The sequence below is a fragment of the Leptosomus discolor genome, chromosome 2 (genome assembly GCF_034619465.1).
Source record: "Leptosomus discolor isolate bLepDis1 chromosome 2, bLepDis1.hap2, whole genome shotgun sequence".
Classification (NCBI taxonomy): Eukaryota; Metazoa; Chordata; class Aves; order Leptosomiformes; family Leptosomidae; genus Leptosomus; species Leptosomus discolor.
The window spans coordinates 107,619,948-107,644,111 of record NC_141392.1 but is presented as its reverse complement, the minus strand read 5'-3'; the positions used below and the strand labels follow the sequence as shown (position 1 = coordinate 107,644,111).

Genomic DNA, 24,164 nt, shown 5'->3' with positions numbered 1-24,164 from the left:
CCCAGATGATAAGACAGGCAAAGTTTCAAAAAACAAAATGCTTGGGGAAAGGTTCAGCAGTTCAAGGGCTGTGGATCTCTCTCAGCGCTGGCTTCCCCCGCTGCAGTTCTCTCTGGGATACCTGCACTAATTTGGAAGAGTGCCCCTCTGTTTCATTGCCTTCTATGCTGCTTCTCAGGGTACTGATTAACAACCATTGTGCCTGTCCACGAGCCGCATCGGCTGGTAGAAAATCAGGCAGGGTATGCTCCGTGCCTCTGTGGTGCTCTGGGATTGCCTTCGGTCGTGGACATGGCCTTGAGCAGCCACGCCAAGCTCCGGGCTCTGGTTTCCCCTGTGATCACAGGCATTTGAGCTCAGAGAATTTGATTTGGGTCCACTCTCAGGCTTTTTTCCAAATGATTAAGGCAACTCAAAGCTGACCCACTGTTCGTGGGAAAGAGGGAAGCTGTTCTCAGTGATGCTGTAGCAAGGGGACACAAAGTGGTGACCAGGTTACACACAGGCTGCTACTGCAGCCCCGGGCTGGGCTGGGGCTCAGTCCTGCTGCTGCCTGCCACTGGAGTCTGTGTCAGCATCTGAAGGACTTGCTCACACCCTGTGCTGCAAATAGTGGATATTTATATATATATAACAGTTCTAGTAATTCTATTCTGCAGCTTTTCAGTATTTTCAGTTTTGACAGTTTTTCAGAGCCAGAGAGGAACATTCTCCCTTCTCTGCCTCAAGCAAGTAACATCCATTTTTTCCCACTTTGTGGGCAAATTGCAAGCCATTGTTGCTGGCTTTCAGATGGATTCATTTTAATGACTCTCGTACATAATAAGCGTCTGCAAATGACTGCCCAGAGCTAAGACAGGATCAGGTGTTGATCCAGAACAGCTTGGATAAGGCAGCACCTGCATCCTCCTCCCCACCCACACCTTTCTGCTCCTCCCTAACACCAGAACTGTGACCATCTCACACAACCCTTGAAGATGAGAATCTCTACATTTGTAATTCCCAAGCTGGCTAGGAGAATTAAGGAGGAAAGCAGCTTTCCACTATCGTTGCCTGAAAGTTACTGCTGGAGCTTGTTTGCATTCAGCGCTGCTGAGCTGCTGTTCAAATGCTAAACACTCTGTGCAGCTTCCTACAAGGTGAAGTACCTCCCTGGTAAAATATATTTTTTCCCCAATGTTTTATTAAGTGGGTAGAAAGCACGGTGGAAGGGGTGCATGACATCTTCCTTTGAGCTTATATTATAGGTATGAGCTAGTGGATAAACTCCACCTTGTTCTAACATCTTTAGCTTCCCTGGCCTCCGCTCAGGACAGCAGCAGCCGAGGTTGCCACCTGGCTGCTGTGGTTCTACCTGTCTGGAATAAATTTAAATTTGTATTTGATGCTTCAGTCCTGTTTTCACCCATTTCTTGATTGCAAGTTGAAGCGGAGTGGGAGCGCCTGTTTGTCACCTGGAGGTGGGGGTACCGCTCGTCTTGCAATCTTCTGCTGGACGGCTACAACGCGTGCGGCTGATCAGGTGCATCAGCGGATACCCAAACCGGCCGGGTGTAACTTAGCTGTGCCCGCAGGCTGTGCCCTGCTTACTCCCCTCCCCGATCTGACCTGCAGGATGCCTGCAGCAAGGCCTCCAGAGAAGGACCGGCTCTCTCCCGCTTCTTAGGCCCCTGTAGCGCGGAGAGCCCAGCAGCCCGCCCAGGCAGGATGGGAATGCCCAGCACATCCACATGTTGAAAGCCTCAGGATGAAGATGGATCTGGAGGGTGCTGGCTTGGCGGGTTTCCCCACCAGGTCAGTGAGCTCACCCAGCTTGTGCAGGGCTGCCCGAGTGCTCCTGCTGACATGAAGGATGAGGTAGGTGGAGGAATGATCCTCCTTTCCAGTACACTGGCTGAAGGCCACTGTGGAGTCTCAGGCACGTCTGCACGTGCCTTTTGGGGGACATTTAATGGGTCCAGTCCAAAAACTAAGGCACCAGGAAAATGTAAATGACCAGCTGGCGAGGGGATGCCATTATCACCTGAACTGCAGTTAGGTACCAGAATGGCAGATAGATGCCGAAGTCCTTCAGAGGATCAGGGCCTCTGTCCATAATGTAATTCTCCGAATGTCTGAAGTACAGCTTCTTTGCTCCTCTTTTAATAAAAGAGGAAATTTAAATGCAAAACTTCTGTTAAGGCACATTAAGCTTTAAGACTTGAATGCAACAATCAGCTCATTCAGGCTATACGTTCCACAGCTTTTCTCACTTAGCCAGATGACACATGCATGCTGTGTTATAAAACTGAGCTCTGCCCTCATTTACACCAGGAACCCTCATTAAATTCAGCTGAATTCATTGAATTTAACAGGATTGCCTGGTGTAATTAATGTTTTGAGGACAAATTTTGTCCTTAGCTTTAATGCTTTAACACCATATACAGCATTCAGATGCATAACTGGCTGAATATAGAAAATTGAAACACTTAACTTGTAAGTTAAATCCCAACCGTAAAGTGACATTGACATTCTTTCTTGCATTTTATAAACAGTTAACAATTTGCATACATCCAGCAGTGATAATATGCCTTTGCCTTTAATTTTAATTATTCTGCAAGTCTGCCAGGATGTCACTTGTTTAATGGCTCACTGAGCTTAGAGGTCACCCAGTCCAAGCCTCCTCTACTGGTGTTTTTATCTGAGTAAAAGCTTCTACTAATAAGAACACAGCAAACATACTGAACTGAGACCTGTGTAGTAATAGATGTGAACTAGAATTTAGAGAAACTTGGAGAACAGCGGATTATGTTTTCAGGGTGCTTCTTTTTTTCATGTTTATTTGACTCTTGACTGGGATCATAAATTTTTATTCTCTGCCGATCAGAACACAGGCTGTCATTTAGACGTGCAGTGAGTACAAGGCACTACTGAAGCAAAAAAGGAAGCTTGTTACTCCTCAACTGTAAAGAGGCAAGTGGCTTCAGCATGCTGGGTGATGGTGGATCGTGCTACTTTCAGTTAGCGTTGGACAAGACAGATCACGCTTCCGGAAGGCGCAGACATAGTGTATAACCATGTAACAGGACACCTCACCTTCAGCTAGAATCTGTTACAAGATATTAATTTATGTATCATTATAAATTTTTTAACTGGAATCACAGAATGGTTGGGGTTGGAAGGGACCTCAAAGACCATCTAGTTCCAACCCCCTTGCCATGGGCAGGGACACCTTCCACCAGACCAGGCTGCTCCAAGCCCCATCCAACCTGGCCTTGAACACTGCCAGGGAGGGGGCAGCCACAGCTTCTCTGGGCAACCTGTGCCAGTGCCTCACCACCCTCACAGTGAAGAGCTTCTTCCTAATGTCTAATCTCAATCTGCCCTCATTCAGTTTGAAACCATTACCCCTTGTCCTATCACTGTGTGCCCTGGTAAACTGTTCAGTGCTCTCAAAGTCTTCAAGAACAACAGTGGTTACAAACCAGGATTTCCTTCTGTCTCCCAAGAAAGCCCAAGCACAAGAGAAGTGACCTATGCTGAAGAAAACTCCTGTCTACCCAGGTGCTGCAGAAGTTTAATTCAGATCCAGCTGTGGAACCTAGAGGCTAAGCCAGAAACAGAAATACCAACTGATTTAGCTTTTTTGAGTTGATTGGTACATAACTAGCCCTTGTTCCAGTGCACAAGTATGACCCATAAATCACACATATCATGTAAAAATGGACCAAGTTCTCTCTCCGTATGAGAAAAGCTGTAGGCTTACATCTTCCCAGGTGACTGGTGACTTTTAGGCATCCCCATTTTTTTGTGTGTCCAGCTTGCAGCAGTAGTCAAACCACTTGATTTTTGAGGCCAACTGTTTGGCTCCTGTACAGTATCTCCAGTTGGACAAGCGAAAAAATTAGTTGTTACTTAAAAATAGACATGGGGGTAAAGACAGTGAGAAATAATTGATGGAGTGGTATAAAAAATGTAACAAATACAGCTACAGAATTGTCCCATGGCAGTGCTTATGACAAGGCACTACTCCCTTTGCTAAACATTAAATCTCAAAACCACAAAAAACCCCAACAGATCTGTATATATCGTGTTCATGTACAAGGAATGGGAGTATCTGGGTTCAATCTTTACAATACAGATGAAGGAAGAAATGTGGGCAGAGACGTGAAATACACCGACACCACAGTGGTATTGCGATTCCAAAAATCTGTGTTCCAAGGGATGCCAAAATCACTGTATGCCAATACCATCGCATCGGTGATCACTGCCCTGTATCCTGCTCTGCATCACCCCATTTGCTTCTACTCTGCATGGCCTAACCCTTGGATACCTCCGCCTCGAGTCTCCCCGTCCTTTTTCCCTGGGAAGTATTTTCTGCACGGTGTTTTCACTTGTAACAGGATTGGAGAGGAACTGAGCTGAAACGGGTGGTGTTTCCGCTCTGCCTAAGTGGCAGTGCTCCTTCCTCTACCCCGCGGAATGCCAGTGGAGCACCTAGGCCTGTCTGCATCGAGAGGAATCCACAGGCTCTAGGGTAGGCATGAGGAAGACAGCTGTAATATCGTAAGAGCTGAAATACACATGCACAAGTTAAAGGGTTCCGAGAACAACCTTGTGGCATCTGCTGGTGACATCCTAGCAGAGATGTTGGTCAGAGAGTGGGAGAGAAGAAAAAAGTATTGAAGGAAGCATTAGTTTGGGAATAGAGAAATCCTCCACTTCTACCCACAGCTTTCCAGAATCCAAATGCTTTAATCTGAAAGATTTAATGGTATCACAAACCCAAGAAAGTTTAGGGAGTCCATTTAGTGTCACTCGGATGACACAGGCCCTCATTCTATGGGAAACCCACACTGTGGGGGACTGTGTGACTCCCTTACGTGCCGTCTGGGCAACTGACTTTAGGTGGCCCTGACTGACCGAGGGGGTTGGACCAGATGACCTCCAGCAGTCCTTCCAACCTCAACCACGCTGTGACTCTGTACGGTGGTTATCAAGGGACCTCCTGTGAGAGCAGGGAACGTACAAAGGCGTAACAATAGTTTGATGGAGGCAGAATGAGACACACACAGTAGAAGCAAGTGAAGAGAAGCACATTCAGAATTTCATTCCTGTAATACACATACTGATACGCTGTCAATAACTCTTAGCTGATGAAATTGCTCATTAAATACTGAAAAACTGTAACAATCATCAAGATAATATAAGGTCAAATTCAGTTTTTCTTGTTAGAGACAACAGATTCTGTAGTAATGCCACTGAATATTCATAATGGAATAGATTTTATTTCACATTTACACATTAGCAAGAGTATATACAATTTAAAAAAATCAGCCTTGCTGGAAAAAATTAGTTGGAAATGATCTATCCTAACTTGAGACACTGAGTATTAAAGCTATCGCCCTCTTTGATAGCTACAGCCTCTAAAAGTGCCTGCTTCTTCTGCATACTGCGAGATGACTCCAGTTCATACATAGTTGTCAAGTTGAAGAGAACACTCTCATGTAGGTAGTGTTTAGGGTCCTGCTGAACCATTCCTTCCAGCTGCCGGAGGGAATCCTTCAGTTTTCCCAGATAAAGAAGACAAACAGCAGCATTGTTATTAGCCTAGAGAAAAACATATTGTAAATAAGTATATAAGCGTGTGTGTATATATATGTGTGTATGTATGTACTTACAAGTGATGAGAGAGAAGGCAAAACTGCAGTCTAGCATCTGCAGTTACAACAGATTTACTATGTGCTAAGAATTACTATTTTGTGTTTGTGTGTGCAAGTAACTAAAATACATTATGAATCATACAATCTAATCCTTTTCTTCTTGTTATTATCAAGATTTATCCTGTGCCAGTAGGCCCTGCTGACTTCTAAGAGCTGAAACTCTGAAAGTCAAGAGTCTAAACCAAAACATAAATAGTATGTGCCATTAGTCAGTTAATTCAGAAAGTCAGTTGAAGCAGGTTGCAGAAACTACGTGAGCCTCCGCATGCTGCCATTTTCATAGGTGGGTTTTCTAAATGACTTCACTGTATCTTCAGAAGTGTTTTTCTTTCTGGCTTACATACAGAACATCCACATAAGCAACAGGAAGAAATTATCTTATCACAAAGGCATCTACAACTGACTTCAAGTAAATTCAGCAGATAGCGCAGTCTAAATACATCATGAATGATCGATCGAGTCAGGTTCCATTTTCTTTTCCCACTAAACTACTGAAAGATTTCAACAGTACAAAGTCATGTAACGCGTTTAGCAGCAGAAACTTCCACCCTGTCTGAAAGCTGCAGATAAAGAAACAACACAGCCTTTTCTTAAAAATTCTTTTTCTCCCCCTTCAGGAAACCTTACTGATCTCGTGAGATTTATAACATGTGCTGTTTTACAGCCTGCAAAATGATGCAATTCATGTGCTTCTTAAACTCAGCCCCTCAGTCTTAAATGGCCTTGGACCAGGCTACTGGGAGTAAAGCTGCCTTAGGAACACCCTTATGTGACCATGCCCTGAAAGCTGCCAAATGTAGAAAACCCCACAGTAAATAAATAGCTCTTCTGTGATCTCCTCTTGTGATGGGAATCCAAGGCTCCGATACGCGGCGCGTTAAACATGTCATGTTTCAAATTACAGTATCACTTCGATGTTGTGTGAAATCAAGTTAATCTCACATACGTTGGCAGCTGCCATTTCTTTTTCTGATGTGCATGTCTGCGCTAAAAACAGTGAATGCAAAAAAAAAGTGCTTTTGCGAAGATCCTGTAAAACATAATGGTTTGGAATTTCTACATGCATGCCTAAGTATCCAGGCCCTTCGCATAGACTGGTTCTTCATTTCCCATCCCATTTTGTATCTTACCCTTATGCACACTAAAACCCCTTTGACACACGTGCCACATCCAATTTTTCTATAAAGCTCCGAGCACACTCTGGGCACTAATTAAATCCACGCATGAAACATTATGAGAATAATTTGGGTGTTCATTATAAATGTAGCAATTTGGAGATTTACCACAGCATTTGATGAGTCGATCCTTAAAATTTCTGTGAAAAATCGATGAGCTTCTGCAAAATTATTCTGACCAAGGTGGAGAAATGCTCTAGAAAGTAAGTGACATATGAATGAGTTCTCCTCAAAAACCCAAGGTGATAATATATTTTAAAAAGAACGGACACCATTTTTTATTTCTCCTGTTATAGATGTGAGAGTTTCCGACATTTGCTCTTCACGGTGTAATTACAACCGGCAAGGAGACACCGATTTACAGATAAATGGAATGACAACTTGGATCATTTGGCTATTATATATTCTGCCCACTAAAGCAAAGGTCTTTGCTGTGTTTTTATTAATTTAAATGCAGATATTCTCATCCTGGAATTATTTCTCTTCATGAAAATAGCCATGCTATGTCATTTTCAGAGCACTTTTGAATAGTATTTTCTAAATAGATTAAGCCAATGTGCTAACATTACAAACTGAGCCCCCCATCATGCAGCTCGACTTACTACACTGTATTCCAGCGCTCTTTGAAACTACCAGGTGGTAACTTTACTAGCAGATCTGACTGTAGGATAAGGGCCCAAAATAGCTTCTCCTCTCCTAAAAGTTATTTATGCAAATGTATATTGAAAAAGCAGAGTGACAACATGCAACGCCTGGAAGAACGAGAAAAAGCTTTGTAAAATCAACTGAGGGATCACAATTTCAATCCAGGATAATATGACTGTACCAACTAATACAGATCTCCTGGGTCTGTACGCCATTCAGTCTCACTTGTGACAGATGTAAGTTACAAAAAAGAGAGAAATCGAACGGGACTGTCTCAAGGGTAGTTTAATGCTCATAATGGATGCTTTGCAAAACTGTATTTTAAAGTTTCATTTAGCTATTAAACTACCTACCTGTTCATTAAAACCATGATTTTGCTCTGTAGTCCATCCAATTTGTGAGTCACCTTCTCAACGTCTTGAAAATATTTTTCTGCTGTTTTTATGTCTCCAATCTAGACAGTGAAAATCATAAGACAGTTACCACAATAAGAAGAAAGGAGATCCAGCCTGATTACATCTTTTACAAAGGACAAGAACATGAAAGCATATTAAAGTCCGTTATTTAATTGTTTGGCACCAAGCTGGCTGGGCAACACCTGTTATCAAACAAGGTATCTGAAGAGCCACATTAGGGTCACGAAAAGAACCGCGAAAGCACGCGCAGTGTTATCTAAGGCAGCGTTTCTCAGCTGTGCGTTGTGGAGCATTCATGGACTGTACGGCAAGGGCGCCCCACCTCCTCATTTGGCTCTTTTGTTGGAACTGACTCCAGAGCTTATAAAATTAGCCGAAAATGAGAAAAGGTCAGAATTATTTCCAGCGAGACCGGGTGTTACTCTGCAGGAAGTGAAGAGAGACAGCGCCCACAGCAGAAGCTGTCAACAGGCAGCAGAATGGAATACAGAAGCCTGGTAGCCAGCGCAGGACCCACACTCGGTTAACCCACAGCTTACGGGTCATAGCCAGGGACCACCAGATGACTTCAGTGCGCCACACCAAAGCACGTCAGAAAACAACCCCACTGCAATGGGCCACTGAGGGCACGGGGAAGACAGTCCATTTGCAGACTGAAAAACACTGAGTGCAGGCTGAAGGATGAGGGATTTGAGAGCTGGCACAAACAGGAACAGATTTTAGGGCATGGGGAGGATGAGGAAAGGGATTCTTAGAAAGGAAGGGGTATTTCACACAAGGGCATGTCACAGACATTGCTATTTGAGATGAAAAAAACCAAATCTTTGAAGGAGGCCCCTTTGGTAAATAAGTTAGCGATGTACGTTTATAGAAAGATACACACATTCTTTTGGTAAGGTTTCACAATAATTTTGGGCTGGAGAGACAGAAGGAGAAGAAAACTTTGCACTGTGTAAAATAAATCCATCAAAAGGAGTAAAACGAAACTAGTTCAAGAGCACAAAGCCGTGGAAACCAGGCAGCCCTCAGGCGGGGACATTCAGGGGGCCCTCAAGAGATCGATTGTTTGTTCTAGAACAGGACCAACATTACCAAAAACGTTTGTGACAAATGTGCTGAAGTCTCCTTAAAGCTCTCAAATGGTGAATATTACACAGCCTCCCTAGGAAACACATTCCGTAATTCTTACAACACCTGCAATATTACAAAGTACACTCTAAGTCTATCTTGCTGCACTTTTAACCTCAACTTTCTGTCCTACCCACAGTGGTCAGGGAGAATAGTACAACTCATCTTTTTTAACAGCCTTTTTACACACTTGAAGATTTTTCTTGTACTTTCTCCTATGTTTCTTCTTCTAGAATGAGAATAAATTTTCAAGCAAATCATCGTTCACCCCTCTCTCACAGATAATGCTTTCTGGATTCTCTGATCATTCTTGCTGTTCTCTGAACTCTCTCCTGTTACTTCACATCCTCCCTGGGTGCTCACTGATCTCCAACTGATCTCTCACCAGCAGGGAGAATGGAAGAATTACTTTGTGTTTCACAAGTGAAGTTTGCTTTTATGCCACAGTGTTTCGGAAGTCCCATTTGTTTACCCACATGTACGTTGTTTACTCTTAGCCTAACTCCTTTGTACAGAACAGTATCTAGTTAGTTGTTTCCCATTCTGTATTTGTGTTTTACTCCCAGTCTTTGGTAGTATTTTGCCGTTGCTGTTTGAATTTCAGCCAATTTAACATTTCAGTTTCTCACCTTGTCAAGATTATTGTGCATTCCGGCCATGCCCTTCAAAGTGTCTGTACCACTCCCAGCCTGGCACATTTTACAAATGTGTTTCTAATTTCACCGTACAAGCACCTAACTGACAAATAAAACCACTGCAAACCCTAAGGGGATCCTTGTGGAAAAGATCACCTAGCAAGTCCTTCTAGTCTTCCGATGAGTTACTTTCCCAGTACACTTTTCAGACACAGCAAACATCCATCTTAAGATTTCATCGAGCTTTCTTCCTAATTCGCTTATGGGAGTATCATAGTGGCAGTACCCAAAGCCCTACTAACGTCACTAATGTAACAGATACCTCTAACCACAAGACTTCTCTCTTCACAACTTAAAGAAATTACTATTCTTTACATTTAGGGGATGATCAATTGAACATTGCACTCAAAGACGCAACTGTCCATCTACCACAGCATTTGTGGAACACCCATTAATAGTCTACCTAATGAAATACATTTCTCCCAGACGTTACATAGCTGGACTCAAGCAAAACAAACATTATTAATTCTAAAAGCTTACACATTCAGTTATAATGACAAAGGATACCATTTCTCCGTATAAATACCACTAACGGTGTAAACCACCAAGAAAATTATTACATTTAACTACACAGTAATGCTGGCAGAAGTGTAAATGAATCTGTCCTTGAATAATTTTACCCTGGAAATTAGAAGGAAGCCCTAACCATAAGAATAATTAATTTCTAAAGCAAACTACCAGTTTGTTCCACTGGAGCATCATGAGTTCAAATCTAATATGCTATGAGACTCATCACACCTTATTTGTGAACATGAAGAGTTCTCATTTCTTAGTAGCATCTTGTATCTTCTCAGCAAACATGCCAAGCTTTTAATTCTCATTTTTTCCTTCTGAGGGGAAAGTTCAATTTTTTTTTTTTTTTTTTTTTTGGGGGGGCAATACACTTAAAAGAATTAGTTTTCATTAGTCATTAAAATGTTAAATATTTAAAGTGGTCCTCATCAATTAATTTTATTTAACTTGGTTCAGAAAACATGACTTCAGTATCTAATAATAATTAGCACTTTGAATAAAAATGGAAATTCTTCTGTTAACCTCAAATAATCACAGCCTCTAACAAGAAGCCTCCAATACACTATGCGCTTCAGTTTGCTGTTTGTCTGGAAACCAAGATTATTTTTCTTAAGTACTCCTGGGATTTATTTATTGCTTTTTATTCTGTTTTGCAGCAATCTATTGCAGAGGGTAAGGTCAGGCAGCATTCCATTTTCTAAATTCTTTAATGTAGCTATTTAAATGGCAATTTTGGATAGGTCAGCCAGCAAGCAGAGTCTATTAGCAACACACGATAATATTCTAGAGACTAAAATGTGTTCACTGTTTCCCCATTTCATGTGAATTTCTGTTTTACGGGTCAGCTGATTCGCTTCTGAAAATTTCTCTGCGATAGCCTCTGTCTTTTCCTGCATTCTCCATTTCTCTCATCCTCATTTCTCACTTATATTAAGGCAACAGCTAAAGGCCGTACATCGGATCTAGGGCTCTTTATGCCCCACTACATGTGAAGATAAAGAAGACAGTGCCTTAAACTAGTAAGCTCAATTTAATTAAGGAAAAAAAAAGCACATACAAAGTAAGGCTTTGTATGTTGAAAAGGGTTACTTTTTTTTCTATTTAACTCCTAAACTTTGTTTCACTCCTACTGCTTTGTTTCACACATGTGATGTCTATTGTCAAACAATTGTATTTGTGACTGATGCACAGCTAAAATCTGGCTCCCCTTGTGCCTCTCATGGGTAATGTTCAAAGTTAAGAGAACAGTCTGAGGTTATTTGGAAATCACTACCTGTTTTTGAGAAGCTGTGACATTGGAATACAAGAAAATTGCTTTCCTGTTTTACCTGCAAAACATTTTATCTTTTTCACAGAATGCCTCATCAACAGTGCATGCATACCGCACAGTGATCTTCCCAAAATGATGGTGCCCAGGCCTGCAACACGCTTGTCTTTCTTTAATTTGAACTTCCTGGTTTTATTTACCTGCACACTGCTTATTCCTCTTAATACATCAAAATCTTGCATCTGTTGCAACAGTACCCTCCAGACAGAGCTGAAGATTTTGTCACAAAAAAGAGACAACAATAAAAATTTGTCACCTTACGGTGCTAGGAGAAAGGAAAACATCTGAATTTAGAAGTGATGCTTTTTATTAACTACTATCTAGGAACACATGAAAATATCAAAGGCTCCTCATACTCCCTTTTGCTACATCCAGTTCTGACAGTAAAACCACTGGCCAGGCCCAGAGAGTGGTGATCAATGGAGCCAAGTCCAGCTGGTAGCCCGTCACAAGTGGTGTTCTGCAGGGGTCGGTACTGGGGCCACTTCTGTTTAACATAATTTATCAGTGATCTGGACGAGGGGATTGAGTGCACCCTTAATAAGTTTGCAGACAACACCAAGTTGGGCAGGAGTGTTGATCTGCTTGAGGGTAGGAAGGCTCTGCAGAGGGTTCTGGACAGGCTGGGTCGATGGGCCGAGGCCAGTGCTATGAGGTTCAACAAGGCCAAGTGCTGGGTCCTGCACTTGGGTCACCACAACCCCATGCAGCGCCACAGGCTTGGGGAGGAGTGGCTGGAAAGCTGCCCAGCAGAAAAGGACCTGGAGGTGCTGGTTGACAGCCGGCTGAACATGAGCCAGCAGTGTGCCCAGGTGGCCAAGAAGGCCAACAGCATCCTGGCCTGTATCAGCAATAGTGTGGCCAGCAGGAGTAGGGAGGTGATCGTGCCCCTGTACTCGGCACTGGTGAGGCCGTATCTCGAGTACTGTGTGCAGTTTTGGGCCCCTCACTGCAAGAAAGACACTGAGGTGCTGGAGAGGGTGCAGGGAAGGGCAGCAAAGCTGGTGAAAGGCCTAGAGAATAAGTCTTAATGAAGAGCAGCTGAGGGAACTGGAGCTTTTTAGTCTTAAGAAAAGGAGGCTGAGGGGAGACCTTACTGCTCTCTACAGCTACCTGAGAGGACATTATAAAGAGGCAGGTGCTGGTCTCTTCTCACAGGTAGTTAATGATAGAACAAGAGGGAACAGATTCAAGCCTCACCAGGGAAGGTTTAGGCTTGACATTAGGAAAAATTTTTTCACTGAAAGGGTTGTCAGACATTGGAACAGGCTGCCCAGGGAGGTACTAGAGTCTCCATCCTTTAATGTGTTTAAAGGTCATTTAGACGTGGTGCTTGGAGATATGGTTTAGGGGTGTACTTGGTAGAGCAGGGTTGGTGGTTGGACTTGATGATCTCAAAGGTCTTTTCCAACCTGAATGATTCTATGATCCTACGAAATACTAAAGGCCAACATCGTGGAGGTCAATGACTTCAACTGACTGCACAGAGCCTTCTGAAATTGGACCGATGTAATTCTTTCCAAAGTTAGGGAACGTTTTCCTCCTCAGAGTGGAATTTTTTCTACAGCAAACTGAGCTACTAACAGGCTGGTGACACTAGGGCAGACACTCTTATCAGCAAGGCAGTACCAGTAACGTTACTCAGTGGTTTCCCAGTAAGATCAAGACTATTGATAACTTGTATTTCCAATAGTATTATGCATACTTACAGTACTATTCTTTGATATGCATAATTACTAGGTTACCTATTTAGGTAACCAATATAATAGAATTGCTCTATAGTGATGGAGATCCACTTTAAACCAGAGACTTTTGAAGATAAACATGTCTACACACCGTGAAAACACATTCCTGCTGAGAACTGGCAATCCATAACTAAGTTTAAATGGCATTCTATGATTTCAAGCAAACAACATTAATGATTTAATTATCTATCAACAGTAAATTATTCCATTTAAATATAATTTTATAACATGAATGCTACAAATAGGATTGTTTGTAAGTATTCGACAACTCAAAATTAGATTTATATTAAATAATAAAATGAAGTAGATAAAAAGGAAAAGTTTGAAATATCAGTATCGGAACTGCAAATAACTTGTGAGAGACTAAAAATTAAAACAACGATACTAATTATTTAGAAGAAACATTTTCTGATAAACAAAAAAGTACAACTGTATTTACATCTTTTTTTATTTATTAAAGTAAGCACATAGCTACATAGAAATTTATTATACTTGTGGAGTCCTGTTTTTTTCTTTTAATGTGTCCTCCCCTGTCTTCTCAGGGATATAATATAACCTGAACAACAGAAGGAAACCCTCAAATTTTTTCCAGATGAAGACAGCAGTTGGACAGTGAGTGAGAGCAGCATGCAGTTTGAGGCAGTGAGAAGTGAGATTTTTCGTGAAATTCCAGCTCACTGAAGTCAATGGGAGCTTTTCCATTGGTTTTAGGGAAAGCAGAATGTTGCTCTTTGAATAAATTATTAGCATAATTTTCTACAGCATGTTCTTTGTTTGCTAATGTACATGCACGTACTTTTAATACTATAGGTGCTTTGTATTTCCTAACTTTATCTAATATCACGTGGTAGAAGTTTTTTTTTGTTTTGACCACTGCTTCTAATTTGAAATAGCTGTAATTTAAAATGCAACAATTACTCACTACATAGCTGTTAACAGCAATATGACCTAGCAGATTTGGGGTAAAACGCATACCTGAAGGAAAATCCTTCCAATGCCACTCAACAGCTGAGGCTCTTGCTGTGGGTAATACTTGATGACGGTGTGGTAAGCGTCTACAGCAAGCACGTAGTCCTAAGGAGTGAAAAGCACACGACCAGGTATTTAAGCTCAGCATTCTTCAGCCTTTATGTCACCCTCTTTTTAAAGACATATTCAAACTTAGTTAAAGTATTTGCAACTTGTCAGTGGGACAGAATTTCTACCTATCACTTCAGGCACTAGTAGCTGACTATATTGGTCTTTTCTCAGTTACACTGGAACTGCATTCACAGGGGATCTTCCTTTTTTTTTTTCCTCCCAACTGGATCATTTTCTGTTTGTAGCTAAATGCCAAGAACAAAAAAATCTGAACATTTACTCTTCAGCTTAGATTATGATTTAGGATGAAAGCCAAAAGCCTTCTGTGCGACTCGGGTATACATACTTGAGAAGTGTCTCATGTTTCAAATATATGTGTAATTTACATGGTTTAACAAACTATGTTCTGAAGCTTTGGGAACTGCTTGTGCATATGCTCTTAACTTGTGAAAAATATAATGTGGCAGAAACCGCAATTCATGCACGTTTTCAGATGATACACTAGCACTACTGCCAAGGTAAACAGGACCTTTTCTATCCTTCTGCCCAAACCCTTGTTCCATTCTACAATACCATGTAAAAGGGAAATAAGCAGGTAATCTAAATAGAAAACTGATTTGGGCTAAAACTAAGTGAGGGGTGGGCTGGTTCTGAACTGCAGAAAGCTTTGCAAGTGACACCCCCCCCCCCCCCCCCCCCCCCAACACCTGCACAAAGACTGTGCTGGCAAGTGGCAGCTCTGAGATCTGCCCGCTCAAGATGCAGTGCAACCGTACCCTCCAGAGAGCGACCAGTGACAGAAGATTAAACAAAATCATGATCTCATTCCCACAGGAAAGAAATGCTCATGTGACTGGTTACTGCAGTCCAGCTGTTTCATGGTTAAGCAGCAGCAATTCAACGAGCTGGGCAGTAAATGACTTTTAGAGCCTGACCACGTGGTCTTTGGCAGGCATACATGACAAACTCTGCATGTGCTCTGCACTGACTGGAAGACACACAGTAGGTACATTCATGGGGTAGAGGGTTGCAGCAGCCTCAGCTATAGCTCCTTGGAGAAATCCTGAGCAGAGGCAGACAAAGCCTGCCTTTGCTTATAAAAGCCAGGCATATGCAAAACCAGAAGACTCTGTGCTATAGGAATTTGGTGCTTCCTGACAGTCCTGCCCTTCAACTTGAAGACAAGAATTTGTGGCGGGTGTTAGGAAGCAAAAGACATCAAAGAATAATCTTTCAAAACTGCACAGACATCTTGGGATACTCTCTACCCTACCGTTATTTTTGTCAAACTATAGTCCTCATTTAACTTGTCCCTAATGTGATCACAGCTACCGGTAAAGGTAGTTGTTCTTCATCTCCTGCATAGTCTGAGGAGGCAGTGCGCCCCAGGTGTAATGAATTTCTTTTCCTGACGTCTCATTTAAAAGGACTGAACCCCGCATCCAGCTCTGGTGTCCTCAGTACAAGACAGACATGGACCTGTTGGAGCAGGTCCAGAAGAGGGCCACAAAGATGATCAGGGGGCTGGAGCACCTCCCCTGTGAGGACAGGCTGAGAGAGTTGGGGTTGTTCAGCCTGGAGAGGGGAAGGCTCTGGGGAGACCTTATAGCGGCCTTCCAGTACTTAAAGGGGGCCTGCAGGAAAGATGGGGGGCAATCTTTTTAGTAGGGCCTGTTGTGATAGGACAAGGAGCAATAGTTTTAAACTGAAAGAGGGTAGATTTAGACTAGATATAAAGAAGGAATTTTTTACAATGAGGGAGGTTAAACACTGGAACAGGCTGCCCAGAGAAGTGGTGGAAGCCCCATCCCTGGAAACATTCAAGGTCAGGTTGGACGGGGCTCTGAGCAACCTGATCCGGTTAAAGGTGTCCCTGTTCACTGCAGGGGGGTTGGACTAGATGGCCTTTAAAGGTCCCTTCTAGCCCAAACTATTCTGTGATTCTACTTGACCCATGCACCAGATCACCATTTGGAACATACTAATTGTTTCATACACAAAAAAATCAACAGAAGTCTTCAGAGTCTGATCTGTATATAAGAGAAATGACATGTTCTATAATGGTAAAGGCTGACTTACACAGAGTGCCTTAAGGGGGCATGCTGCAGGACCTTTCTTTTGCAAACAACTTGTATGTTGTGGGTATAATGATTAATTCTGAACAGTCAATTACTAACATTTAGAGTTTATTCCAATTCTAGTGTGCCATGCTATGTCCATGCTTATTATTGGTAATGGAAAGAGGTCAAAGACAATAGGCCATATACACAACACTGTATTTATTTAAATTCTGATTTATTTAGCACTCAGAACTCAAACAATGAATTTATGCCACCAAATTTTTTCAGAAATTTATGACTTAGGAAAAACTCAATTTTCACTGCAACAGCTTTCACTAAAGGCCTTCACTGATCATGGAGTCCCACTGTGTTAGGTAGGCACAAAAAAACCTGAAATAAGAACCCTCTGAACTGGCTCCTCAGAGGAACCCCAGCCACACTTATATTAGCTATTAATACCTGCAAGAGCCTAACTTATAAAAACTGAAGGATTGTCCATGACCGTGAATTTTATCTCTTTAAGCATAAAATGTGCTCTGTGGAGAAATAATTTTATTATATCAAATTCTAGCTTTTGTGTTCAATGTCTTCCATTCCGTGGTCTAAAGCTGCCCCTTACCCAGCGCTCGGTCTCGTGCACACTCTAAGGCTTAGGCTACATGACAAAGACAGTTAGCACAACCAGGAGGGATGGGGGCTTTACAGGCACATCCCCAAACCGATGTAGAAGCAACTCCCAGGAGATCATGCTGTTAAGCTGATAGAAAAGTGCTTCTGTCAGCTTAGTTTACAGCTTAGCACGATTTGACTGCAGAAAAGTCTTGGCCAGAAGAAGCTGCACGAGGGGGCACTGTTTGCACAATTATAACACCACAGGCTCCCTAGTGTAGGTAGTAGCCAGCCTCGGCAGGAACAAGCAGCCAAGTCATGTCTTGGGAGACCCGTTCTGTGGGAGCTTCATGGACTTGGCCTAGTCAGGCAAACAAACCCTCCCCCGCCTTTTGCATTCCCTATCAAGCGGCTGTACATCACCCTATGCATTATAACTAAGATGTGCAAACATTCACACCTCCTAAAATGTGAGAGCAGAGGTGAAGCACTGGGAGTCTATGCACTGTATTCGTGGATATAGCACCGTTTCCATATGACCACACAGCACATACCATCTGTGCTTATCTACCCTATGCCTTCCAGTACCTATCACAGGAATGGGACCCATTTCTTCCAGGAGATGACAAGAGACTAAGTTATATGTCCAAAGCCACCCCTAAGCATAGGCACGGATAGCCCCAGGATGAAACTCTAAAACGTTATCACAATATCCAGGCTCGCTTCTAAATACATCCTCATTTTGCAGTTAATTCAGGATCTCACAGGGAGCTTTATATGCGTTTACTCTTCCCCCCATACCATCATAGAAGCAGTATATTTCTAGAGTATCCTACATGTGACACAGAATGATACTGTTCCATGGTAAGTTATAAAAGCATCTTATTTGACAGCTCCTTCTAAAGGAGCATATTGTAAAGCAGATGAGATTTGCTCTCATTTACTGAAGACTTTGTTTTCATTCCTAGCTTTGCTAATGTGACATGGTATAAGAAAAATTGCCTGTGAGAATGATAAATAGACACCCTCCCAGAGGAGCCAAGTCTTGGCTGATAAAAGCTGTGGCTGTGAGGAGTAAGACATATTAGGTACTGTCAGTAAAACACCCCAATGACTACAGATTGTGATCTTAAGACTTAAAGGTGGGGCTGATGCACTGTCATGGTCTTTAATTTCTAAAGATTGCAAGCCTTTGGATTTTCCACACCTTCATAAAAAATTCCAAAAGAAGGACTGAAGTTACACAATTTAGGATATGAGTAAGAGTTGGACTACTGTTTTATAATTCAATATCTCTCTTATTATGAGAGTTTGCAGCTAACATGAAATACACTCATCCAAAGCAGTTCTAGTAAGCTATTGGCTCTACCCACACAAAAATGGCAAGCGGGGTTTGTTTTTCCTTTGATGCACTGCAGTATAACTGTATTTCCTTTCATAGTCACTGCGTTATACTTTTTCATGTTTCCCTCACCACCACCTTAAGTATTTCTAATACTAATTATGAGATATTTAGAAATAAGCATAAACGACCATGATGTGTAGGATGCTGAGAGTAGGTTCAATAAACCAGAGACTAACCCCTAGCTTTAGTTATACAAAGTGTATAGTTCATAAATACTGTATTTTGGGAAGAAAAGACAGGGATAACTTACCTTCCTCTCTATCTAGTGCATTTGTGGAAGGGTTATGGAAGCACAGATTCACAGTGTTATGAATCCAAAGAGCAGTACTGCAGCACAGTTAGGGAAAAGACACAATGATTGATCCAGTCTTTCTCCTTTAAATCATAGAGGAACCAAAGTCCTTAGGCATCAGTCCCTTGCATCATTAGTACAAGCTGTTACCTGCTCTTTTGTATAGTTTTAATTGTATTAGACATAAACTAAAATAAATTCTAATGTTTTTGTTTTTATGAAGGGCAAGTTCTACAAAAGCTAAGACAACACTGAAAAAAAAAAAGTCTAAAAAGTGCAAAATGTGCCTTTAATTAGAATACATTTATAATATGGTAAGGGGTTTGTGGTGGCAAGGTTTTGGTAGCAGAGGATGGTTTTGATCCATTGACCTTTGGGTTATGGATCCATATATATGGAAAGTACTTAAGTGTTTATTTGTCGGAGAGGTAAAAGTCTGGTAAGGTATGTAAAAAGCTGTTTTAGCTCAGATGAAAAGAACTTAAAAAGTTTTCAAGACACTTCCATGGTGATTTAGTAAAATGAAAGACATTTTGCAGTTAGGTAGTTGAAATGAAGCAATGTGCATCATCAGTGGCATTTTAAATGTATATTCCACCATGCTGCTACATTCAGGGTACGCTCTCACAGTGACTTAAGGTCATGGTTCTTGTAAATGCAAGTCTACAGCGACACATGTTATGGAGTCTTCCTTTCCCTTCCTGCTGCTTTTCCACCTCCTCCTGTAAGCTGCCCCTTGTTCACATGAAATGGGAAAGGCAGATTCAGTTGATGTGACTGACATCCACCATTCTTTGTTTATTGTCATTTGGTTTAGTCCAATAGTGGCTCATGGAAGGAAGCCAGAATACATTTAAGACTGCCTTAAACTGCTAGCAAACTGTATTGTCGGTCACACCGATAAAGAGACACAGCGGGCAGAATTTAGTACCTAGGAAAGATGGTCTCAGGGTAAAGAAGACTTGTGACTCATTTCCTGTTCCACTATAGGTAGAGTATGGGGGAATCACTTCTCTGCACCTCACTCACTATCTCCAAAACAATATACCCTGCCATCACAATAATTTAATGAGATGTTTAGCTATGAAACTAATGAGGCCATATTTAAAAAAGACAAAAATCATTGTGCTACATAAACAGAATTCCTTGAGTCAGATAAGTAAAGCAGAAGAGATATGACATGAAATAAACCTAATCAGAGTTGAGGATAACTGAAGTAGATTTAAATAGTTAGAGGCCCAACATCTGATCAAAGCCTTTTTCTTTTTTTATTTTCAAGAGCCAAACCTGACAAGAACGTTCCCTGACCTGAACTTCTTACTTCTGAACTTAATACTGAAGTTTTTTGGCCAAAAAAAAGAGATCAGTAAAAGCAAGATAGTAAGTTTTTCTTTCTTTATACCGATGTCACATAGTTTTACTTTAATAAATTATTATTATTAATCTACTAATAGCACAAGCTATTCCATTCACCCAGTAGTACTTGGGGATCAAACATGACTATATTGCAGTATTGTAAATGTTCACTAGAGGGCAATAGATGGCACTGACTTGGAAAATGAAATCAGGTTTCTGGTTTGTTTTGGTTTTTTTTTTTTTTTTTTCTTTTTAAAATTACATACACTTGAAATACTTGAATAAAAACAAGTGCAGTTTTTAAAGTGTATTACACAACAGCAAAAAAGAAGTGGAACTCTGTTCAATTAATATAATCGTTCATGGGAGAAATAACAAAAGTGTGTTTAAAAATTTATTTGAAGAAATAGTTTCATACTGCATACTCTAAAAGCTGGAGAAGATGATTATAGCATTGCTGCATGTTAGAATGGTCTTAAAAATATTAAATTTATAAATAACCAATGTAATTCTCTCACAGAAGTTCTGTCACATAAGCGGAAAAAATAACTTCATTTACAACTCCGATTTTAACCGCAACATGACTGTTTGAAAAAATCTTTCTTAAAAGCTCTCTATTATTCCATACAGGGATATTTCTGAAAACTGAGACTCACAACTACTTCATCACCAATGCAGTGAAATGCAAATTTCAGATGAAAGTAATTATGCATTAACATGCAGTTGTGGGTAATCTGGAAATTCTCGTGGCATCATAGATTTCTAACTTAACAGCTGTGAGACAGGCCCTAAATACAATTGGTCTTAAGAAGTATCTGAGCTGCAGTATTTCTGAAGCACCATTTCCAAAAAGGTGGTAATTGGTATAAATATATTTCTATTACTAGAAAAAATAGCACTAACAGGACCAAACCAGAAGAAACGTGAGAACTGTGCATGCACGTGGATTTGTGTATACACAAGAAGAAAAATGCTAAGAGATTCACAGCCAAAAGTGAAGTGAACTTCTTGAATAAAATATTACCAGCATTTTCTTATTTATATATTCTACTGTGTTTAGGATGGCAACTCATGCTTTTCTCCACTTGCTTTTTGAAAAAGAGAGTTCCTTAAAAAAATACAAACCTATGTCAAGTACCTACTTCAAAACACAAATGCTTACTAATTCTTAAAAATACCTCATGGTTTAATGGACAATTATTTCTATTCAAGACAGAAATGTTCTGATCACAGCACTGTCATGAATACAAATTTCTGTTTCCCCTAATTCTCACAAAAAGGATATTCTATTTCATGTAAAGCAGTATTTGATTAACTGGACCTTATCTAGAAAATGCATGCTTTTTGAGGTATTGTAACATGAAGAATGCAGCCCTGTTTGGGAAGTAGCTTAGTAAACTTCAGAGGGTCAGGTTTGGCATGACCTTGGGCAATCAAAAAGCAGGGAGCAAGGAGTCCAAATCTTGGCCTGTGAAGATTATACTGCTGACAGCTCTGCTCCAGGGCTGTTGCTGCTAATTGATTTGTACAGTTAAGTACAGTTCAGCTCAGGGTAACAGCAGTTTGATGCAAGAATGGTGATATCCCTGTTTCCCTGACCATGAGATGAACAGCAGTTTTATTTTTACTTCCTGAATACAAGGAGAAGCTAAAAGAGTTGCACCAAATGGAGTAGGATTAGTCAAAAAAGTAAGGAGGAATTGTGGCGGGGAAAACAACCCAACAGTGGAAGCTAGTTATGTTTGCTTTCATTCTCTTCTCTACCGCTTCTACCCACTAGTAAGGATTTAAACTTGAAAGAAAATGTCTTACAACTGAGATAGGTTGACAGGGGAGGATGTATTTAGATGTTCTGGATCTTCATCATATACAAAGGCTACAATATTATTAATCCTCACAAACAGAGCAACATTCCTAGTGCATAGTTTGAAAAAGACAGAGCACATAATTGCTTTTAATTACAGCATTTAGTTAAGTGTTTGAAAAATTCAATTTAAAAATGCAAATTCTGTATTGTTATTGCATGTTCTCTAGGATGATTTGGGGAGAAATAAGTACAGATATGTTCCCAAAGAACATTACTGCAAATAGTTATCTATTAAATATGACATTATTAGGTCTAATTAATTCTTCACTAAGCAAAACCTTCATGTACAGTCAGGCAGCCTTCCCTTATCTATACACCAGTAATTCTCTTGCACTTTCTCTGACATTCTACTCTGGAATATACGGTACCTCTGCAGTTGCTGCCACCCACGTACCTTCATCATTAGCAGACAGTTTGCCATGGAGTACATCACCCGGCCCAGACGTGACCTCCACAGCTGAACAGAGGCTGCAAAAATAAGAGCAGCTTGTGAATTTGCACAAATAAATTAGAGGTTCTTTCTTGCCATCAATTATGGGTCCTATGAATTACAATTTTGAAAAATCCCCCTCGTTAACACCACTGGGTTTTAGCCTAGAATTTTTAATTCTCGGCCATGCTGCACCATCAGACAGAAAATTCTGCATCTCTCCGAGGGAACTGCTGAAGCAGCTCTGGGTGTACCATGCACGATGTAACAACGCAGAGCAATAGACAGCCGCTCAGCTTTGAGCTCAGGCCAAATATCAAACACCAAAAGAAGTCATGCATTTTCCAGTGTCAGAACAAAAGGTGCATAAAAAGATTCAAGTGATAATGAGCATCAGTTTAAAAACATGTAATCTACCGCATTAAATGTGATAAATTCAAAAATCAAACATAGCTAAAACGTCATTTCAGAGCCAAAACATGCACAGCAAGAACTGTCTGAGTCTGGGACTGTTTGTGCTTGCCTCTGGCTTAGAGATATGCTGGAAAAAAATCTGCCAAGCCTGTCTGCTTTCCCCATGCTCCTGGAGCTTGCAGGCATTAAAAGCTGCAGCAGCAGATTTCTCTCTCTTGCTTTGCAGACAGACTCCTGACGTTGTAAGAGACTGGCTCACACAGATCCTTATTTTCTCTCGTGTTACAGCACCACAGATCAATGCTAGAAATATTCCTCTAATTCTCAAAAATAAACATTAGGAGTATTAATTTAGTACATTTGGAAAATAAATGTATCTCAGTCAATCAGCTGTCAAGGTCAATGTAATGATTTGAAAGGGGGGGAAGAAAGGGAGAAGAGGCTATTTCAGTGAGATTGTGATAACTGAGACCACTCATTTGTATCAATAATGTAGTGTCTGATGAAAGCATGGCAGGTCACATAGATAATTCTTTCAGCACATACAAATGCCACTACAAATAAGAAGAGAGTTTGGTGAAGCGTCTACTGCCCTTCCTAAAAAGAAAAACTCCCTCAATCCTCTCCAACAACAAAACAAAAAAAACAACCCATGAATATTCCCAAATTATCTTTGTCAACAGAGGGGCGTAACGTGGGGCTCAAGACTGAATCCATTTCATCCACCATACCTTAAAATCATTCATTACTCCTGGCTTTTGTTCTAGAAATTCCCCCTGGACCACCCATCCCTACCGCTATTAACAGAGAGGATGCTGTAAACCATGAGCAAATATTTTATGATACATTTCTGCTTTTCCTTCCCTGTAGGTGTCTGTAAAAGCTGGACATAACTAAATAATTCTCCTTCATTATTTCACTTCTGTTAATCTCTCCTTTTTGCATGTCCTTATAGTTTGGTAACCACAGTCTGCTTTTTAGGGCTTAGGTGACAAGAAATTACATGTTGATTCCTGCAGTGGAGACATCTATATTTCCTGTTAACAATCGAACAGCAAAAGCTACAGTTCTCAGAGCGGACTGCAAAGCAGACAGACCAGGTATCTTCAGTCTGTGCCATGAACTGAACAGGAACCTGATCTGGAAATTCTGTAGCCCTGTGGGATGAGGCTTCTTAGTACTGGCAGAAAGGGGTTAAAGAAAACCTGCAAAGCAGTAAACAAACTCAAAAACTCAGCAGCAGATCATTTTATGTTACTGACACGCCTGAAATCCACTCTGCAGGTCCACACAGCCTCCTTCCAC

At 41.1% G+C, this 24,164-nt stretch overlaps 1 protein-coding gene across 1 annotated transcript in view; it reads right to left on the bottom strand.

Annotated features, from left to right (window-relative positions):
• Positions 1-5,245: 5,245 nt before the first annotated feature.
• The window catches only part of TRAPPC12 (trafficking protein particle complex subunit 12), a 53,473-nt gene continuing 34,554 nt past the window's right edge, over positions 5,246-24,164 (bottom strand). Inside the window, exons 8-12 of the mRNA XM_086461552.1 lie at positions 22,410-22,483; positions 14,322-14,420; positions 7,876-7,976; positions 6,986-7,073; positions 5,246-5,589 (exon numbers count right to left, since the gene is read on the bottom strand). Coding sequence (XP_086317678.1) covers positions 5,347-5,589; positions 6,986-7,073; positions 7,876-7,976; positions 14,322-14,420; positions 22,410-22,483 — 605 coding nt within the window. The 3' untranslated portion in view covers positions 5,246-5,346. The remainder of the gene's footprint in view (positions 5,590-6,985; positions 7,074-7,875; positions 7,977-14,321; positions 14,421-22,409; positions 22,484-24,164) is intronic.